This window comes from Podarcis muralis, chromosome 2 (genome assembly GCF_964188315.1).
Source record: "Podarcis muralis chromosome 2, rPodMur119.hap1.1, whole genome shotgun sequence".
NCBI lineage: Eukaryota > Metazoa > Chordata > Lepidosauria > Squamata > Lacertidae > Podarcis > Podarcis muralis.
This window is the reverse complement of record NC_135656.1, coordinates 54756160-54763242: the sequence shown is the minus strand read 5'-3', so window position 1 is coordinate 54763242 and position 7083 is coordinate 54756160. Positions and strand designations below refer to the sequence as shown.

Genomic DNA, 7083 nt, shown 5'->3' with positions numbered 1-7083 from the left:
AAAAATAAATTTTCAGTCAAGTTTTTGGCATGCTTCTGCTTGTATTATTTTCACTGACAGTACTCTAACGCAACCACACACAGACTCCCAGGTAAATGTTTATAGGATTGCAGCCTTAATTTTTGTAGGTTAATAGAAGGCTGAACTCCATCTGCAACGCACTGTACAAGAAACAAAACAAAACGAAAAAACCCTACTTCAAAGGGTATTTGAACATGTAATGAAAAAGCAGGTTTTTATTATGTCATTTTGTCCATTATTCAGCATTGCTGTAAATGGCTTACATTTACTGCAACTTCTGTACAGACGTGTGGCTTTGAATTTAATAGAACAGCAAAATTTAAAATGAAAAATAAATGCTCAACAGTTCCACACAAGATTTTACAATCCAACATTTCACTGTGTAGGTGAAAAGACATGGTTACTACAGAGTTATTCGGCATGAATAAAAAACTACAACTTTTTATTTTTAAACAGGAGTCACTTGTTTTAATTTTTTTTTACACTGTTTAAAATTACTGTGATAAAAATAACAAAAAAAGCTTTTTAATAATGCCATACACCAGCATAATATAGGATTTGTCCCCATTATATATCTTTTGTATAATATACAAAATAGAACGTTGACACACTATTGAATCCGTGCTATTAAGCCTGGGCTTGTATGGTTTTGGGGGGTTGGGGAGAAAGGAGGCTATTTTCACACACGCAGCCTTTTTACCAGCAAACAAAAGCCTCAGAAAGGGCCCTTCAGTGTTTTCCAATAACATGAGGCTCTATTTCTTGCTTGAAAGTACAGTTCCTACGTTGACAGCAGTAGCATAAAAATGTGTGTACATTCAGGGCAATTGTGCCCAATTGGTTTTAATATTGACCAGGCAGTGGTGGATGAGGCTCAATTCTGAAAGAGGCTGGAGACTCTGGTCCCTTTCCACAAAGTACTTAAGCACATACTTTATCTTGCAGTGGGTTCAAAACGCCAGGGCCTTGCCACCCATTCCTCGGATGTCTCAACCCTCCTACACTTGAGGGGCCAGAACTGGCCCCATGGGCTAGTCAAAACATGCAAAAGCTTTCCCCTCCCCTGACATCGATTTCATTTGCCATGCATTTGCTGAAAATAATGGGAGCCTGTTGTTCTGTGATGTCCAAATACCACCCCATGTTTCTATGGGCGTTCCAAAAGGATTCGCTGGCATGTCATGCAGGGCATAAACAGCCCCATCATGATAAAAGCTTTGTGTAAACACCACAACAGCAACTTAGTGCTGATGCCACAGTAAAGCTAAGGAGGCATTAACTACCCAAGTTAATTTTAAAATTTTAACTCTTATGTCCAAAAGCTTACACAGCACCAGGGAAAGCATTTGTGTAACAGTATGCCAGGTAGGTTCGATAAAAGTTCTTGGGCTTCTGCTTGATGAAGCGGAAGAACGTCTTTGGATTTATTTTCACTTTACTTTGGCACTAAAGTATATAACACTACTTGTCAACAGAAGACACCTTCTGCAGACACGACTGTAGCTCTGGACCCAGCTTTTCTGTTGGAGCGGGGGCGGGGGCGGGATGCATCTCTCAAAGGAGATGTTAAAAGCTGTAGAAATTACAGACCTCCCCACCCCACCAGCTACCATCCACCTGTACATTTAATATGGTTTTGTAAATAGTACTTAATTTTTTTTGTTTAAAAACTAAAATGGGTTCTGCCTGACAGCATTTGATTTAACTCATTCTTTGCAAGTGTAGAAGGGTTAAGTTCTTTGCATAATCAGCATCGGAATGCACACTATGTTGAAGAATTAAGGCCCCACTGAGTTTCTGCATGCTGAACAAAATGAAGATGTGCTATCTTATCTTGTGAGCCTGCATATTTGTAATCGCTCCACATGATGTGCGTATATGAATATGGTAAATGGGACTAGCCTTGGTTCTCAGTTCTCCACCATCTGCTTTCTTCCCACCTCTGTTCCTAATACGCTGTTATTTTGTCAAGTTAAGTGGCTGTGTTTCTAAAGGTAGGCTGGCACTTGTTGTTGTGCGCACTTTCTCAGCCTCTGCTGTTTTCAAGGAAACTCAATGCTTTATTTTTGGTTTAATACGGTACGGCTGGCAAGATTGGCAAACCAATCCTAAGCACATTTGCCTGGACGTCAGTCCCAAAGACTTTATAGGACTTACTTCAAAGTAAGTGTGCTCAGGCTTAAGGCTAAGGCTCTCAGTTACTTTAGTGGTGTATAAGTGATAAAATTTCCTCTCTCCGTTTGCATGCCCTAACATATCCTATGAAAGGCCATTCCTATTAGTTTCCAAGTGCAATTCTAACATACAGCATGCATATCTGGCGCTACCCATGTTATTTCTGTTAGCATGTTGTGGCAAGGCACTGAAGAGACAGAAGTCAGAATATTCCCTGCTTTATTTGAAGTGCTGATTTTCCCCAGCATGAAAAAGACTAGCCAGACAAGAAACAACATACCTTTTGCTGATGCTTATGTACTTTAAATGGCTTGTACTTATATTCTTAACAGCACATTTAAATTGAAAGTTCTTTTCCAGAATCAGCATTTTTAAAAAGTGAAATCAAAGTCCAAAAACTGAGCAAAAATACATGAAATCAAAAGAATTAGAGCCTCTTTTCCACCGCTGAAGTACTTGTTTGCACATAGTCATAATATTGATTTCTGTATACCTCACTTGTATAGGTAAACCACCACACATACATTTGTCCATGGATGCAGTGCTAGCTTCCTTAAACTTGGACTAAAATGTTTACTACACATCAGTTCCCAAGTTCAACTTTCCAAATTTTCCTTTGAAATAAAGACAGGGTGTCATGATTTATCTTTTCAGGAACCTTTTTGAAACCAAATACTGTACTTGAGTCTCTTAGCATTAACTAAAATCAGGCAGAATACACGTTTTCATCCCAATGGTTTGCAAACTAATGTTAAAATACTCTCTGAAGCTTAGATTAACTGTTAAAACATACATACTTTAAAGAGCTTATTCAAGAAGAGAGACAGGTTTCTTACCTGTTTCTAGTATCCTTTGAGTGGTCATCTGTGCATAACACAACTGTATTCTATGCAGAACATGTTTAGAACCTTCTAGAGCCCTAGCCAGGGAGCTGGTGCTCCTGTGGAAAAGTTCACAGAGAGAAACACAGGCAGCCCATTCTCAAGGAGGTGGCGCTTGCCCTTATCCCCCCCCTCCCCTCCCCACCCCAGATAATTGCAAAGAGGCTCGCAGCACCAGAGGATGAGTTACTTGACAAAAGCTCTGTAAGGTTCTCCAGATGCTATGCATAGCTGCAGCACCCAATTGTGGGACTGCACAGAGATCAAAAAGAATGATTACTGTTATTAAAAGGTAGTATTTTACTTGAAAGTAGCTGGGGATTTCCATTTGTAAGCTTAACGTTTGTTGTTGGTGTTTTGTTTTGTTTTTTAAAAAAAGAATTAAGAACAGATAGTTCAGGTAAAACTCCTATTTTACCAGGAACATTTTTGTTGAATAATTAGAAATGTATTTAGTAGATGGTGAACAACCTATGCTCTATTATTTACATATTGCTGGTACCTGTATGGATTTTAACTGCCAAATTTGTCTCACTGTTTTGCGGTGCTCTGTGAGGCTATATGTGAAAGTAACCCCATACATAGAGAAGTGTGGACATACGAACACACTGCTTTATTTTGGGGGGTGGGGGGTGGGATAGGGGGAAGGGTCAAATAAACCTGCACATCTGCTGCAGGTTTAGTCCTGGAATGTGAGGGGACCAAGCGCACGGGCTGGGCAATTAAATTGAACCTCCAGCTCCCGTGTTTTTCTTACAGCGGACTAATGGATTTAGGTTTCAGCCCGAGGAACTCCCACCGAATATGGGTAAGTGCCTTTAAAACAAAAAGGAAAGCAAAAGGAAAAGGATAAAAACAAACAAACGATAGAAACACACCAAGTAAAACTAGAGTACCTCTTTAGATACTTCAGAACAATGCTGCCAGGATTAATACTTCCAGACAAACCACAATTTGTATGGGTTACCATTTAACACATTTGTGACCCCTAGAAAAAATATATCACATGTCATGATAAAGCAATCTGTCATCTAAAAACCATTCTTATGATACACTATACAAGCTATTTTACAATAATTTGATAAATTGCTTTTAAAGCTGTAGTAGCCCTTCCTTCCTTTTCAAACTCTACCAAATGATATCTATTTGAAAATATAACTAAAAAAATATTAGTAGCATCATATTACATTTTGATTGTTAACTCCTGTTAAGTAATTAAACCCCCATTAATTTCTTTTTACAGAAATATCCAGGCCACTTTGAACAAAAATATTTTTTCTTTCTTTCGAGTGGCGTAGCATTTACAATTTTCTGAGAATTCCTAAGCTGCTCAGAGGATAGGCTACTACAGCTTGCAAATTGTTTTAAAATATAAATCAATGATGACAAGGAAAAATTCACAAGACTTACATGGTTGTAAATTCACAAGACTTATATGGTGGTTGTTTTTATGGCACACTAGTAGTTTGATGCAGAAGGGTTGGGAGACGTACAGAGACAAAGCTCTAGTCTACACCACTAAATCAGTAGCGGAATTTTCGTGTTCTCCAGGAAACAAGATAGGATTGTTTGGGTGACGAATGAAGTGAAAATGGGGGTGTAACAACACAAATTTAGGGTTTTTATTTTCCAGAAGTGATTTGTTTCTTTCTGTAGTTTGGTCTATTTTATTTTCTGCATAAAGGTAAAAATCTTACTTGAAGTAAAATCTTTTAAGAATCATTATAATACTAAACATAATATATACTGGGCATAATTACATTTATTTTTTGTAATTCAATGATATTTATGTATATGTATTTATATAAACTATGTATACGTGTACGTATATACACATATAGAGTTCCTGACTATTGAAGTCAACAGAAATTATCAACTTAAAATAAGAGTCAAGATTTTGCCCAATCCAGGGAGTGATCCACAAGCAGAAACTGGCTTCTTTCTACTTATTGTTCTGCTTTACTGCGGAACAAAAAGCTGCTGCAAAGGTAGGCTCGGGTGTGTGTGTTCAGGACTCGGGGCACTACTGCACTGGTGAGGCATGAGCTGCAGTACTATCATCTCATAAGGCAGCCTTGCCATCCTCCAACCCCTTCCCCATAGGTTATAAGAAGTGGCAGTGCCAATCACATCTTAGGCTGGAGGGAGCAGATTCTCTAGAATGGCAACACTGGCTGTAATCCAACAATTGTGAGAAGCCCAAGGAGGCAATTGCACAGCTTTGCACTTGTTGTGGGGAAAAAAGATGAACTGATCATCAATATTGTCCTCCAAATAATTTAAAAAAGCACAGGTTTTGCTACTTCTCAGTTATGTCCAAGGAGAACAGCAGACATGCCAATTTTGGTGCACATCAGTTTTGTTCTGCGTTATGACAGCTGCTCTGGATTGTGGCCACTGTATATATAATATACACTGATGCACACAGAAGTACACACTCATATGGCAATAGACTGAGTATGGAAAAAGTTAATTTTTCCATGTAGAAGTAAACTTTTAAACAATTATGCATATTTTCCTGAAGGTTTCCTGATGGGCAGTCAAGACTGATGTTTTTACTGTCAATCCAGCCCAAGAATCTTACAATTATGGCTATCACATTAAATGTAAATATCTAGTATGCTTTGTTTAAAAAAAAAGTTTGTGTTGACAAACCTGTTTAAGACAGAGCTAGTTTGCAAGTAGCTCACAGAATCTTTGACCAATATCAAAAGTATGCATGTCCAGTGTTCAGGTTAGATTTGGATTACATTTCAATCCCTCCCACCCCACCCCCGCCACTGAAGAAAGCTGATTTTTATAGGCCAAATTTAAAAGGTGACATCTAAAAGGTGACTATGACAGTCTTGATCAGGTTAGAAAAGTCAACCTATATTCACATGAGTATACTTAAAAGATTAATATCTAGAGGTCATTAAGCTATGAGCTGCCCCACTTTAAAAAAACAGCTGTACAATAGGCATCTTGACGTTTTACAAAAATTATGTAAGAAAAAATGAGCAAGCTTAGTTCACTGTATATAAAGTTAAAGGAAATTGCTAAAACCAGACAGTAATAGCTATAAAAGGCACAACTTCCCTTTTCCGATATACAGTTGTAAACTTTCTTCATGTTACATGCATAAATCAAAATGCTACCTTAACTATACAAAAAATCTATACCAAAACAAAAACCTAGAAAATTTTATCCAGCCAACTGCAGAAATTCCTAGCAGAATGTTGACAATGTAGATTCTGAACTTGACACTGCTGTTTTGGTATATCCTATCCTGTGAATATGATGGTGTTTCTGGAGGGAAAATCCCAAATCATATTTCCTTCTTTTCCTTCTTCCTGTAATCATTCAGTTTGAGGCATCTGCTTCTGAAACCTAGGTCTTGGCCCTCTGTAAACCACATGTAGTGCATAATTACAAAACAAAAACAAGAACACCCAATATAGTTGCAAGGACAAAATTAACAAGTCTTTTAGTTTGTAAAAAAGAAGCTATAATTGACTTTTTTTTCCTTAAGGCATTATTTCTGTATTAAGGCAGTCACTTCTGATGAAATAGGAGTTTCTTGATATTCCCATTTGAATATTTTGGTAACTGATTGCTGATGATTTCTGCCAACATTTCTGGAAATTCAATACTCATGGATTTATCCAAAAACGTTTGGAAGCAAAAGCTTAGAAGATTCTCAACCACCTGCAAATGATAAGAGAATTAATTTCTTAAAGGAAGCCTGAATTATCAATACAGTGTAGCATATATAAAATGCTGCAAGTCGTTTATATCACAGCACAAATTAAAACTGGCAAAAGAATGCTGGCTTAAATCAGATTTCAAAGCTGCTTATGAGTAAAACTCTTGTTATAAAAATCCACAATGAACAATACTGACATATAAAATGCCGTCAGGATCCTTCCCACAGGGCAGTTGGTGGCAGAGTGGCCCTGTGAGGGGTGCACTGATGTCGCCTTTGCCCGCATCCCTACTTACTGGAATACTTTACAATCAATGGCCT

The 7083-nt window shown here is 37.8% G+C and overlaps 1 protein-coding gene across 3 annotated transcripts in view; it reads right to left on the bottom strand.

Annotated features, from left to right (window-relative positions):
* Positions 1-218: 218 nt before the first annotated feature.
* The window catches only part of NR3C1 (nuclear receptor subfamily 3 group C member 1), a 52037-nt gene continuing 45172 nt past the window's right edge, over positions 219-7083 (bottom strand). For all 3 annotated transcript variants that reach the window (XM_077924487.1, XM_028717924.2, XM_028717925.2), the window contains one exon: positions 219-6764. In XM_077924487.1, coding sequence (XP_077780613.1) covers positions 6612-6764 — 153 coding nt within the window. In that variant the 3' untranslated portion in view covers positions 219-6611. The remainder of the gene's footprint in view (positions 6765-7083) is intronic.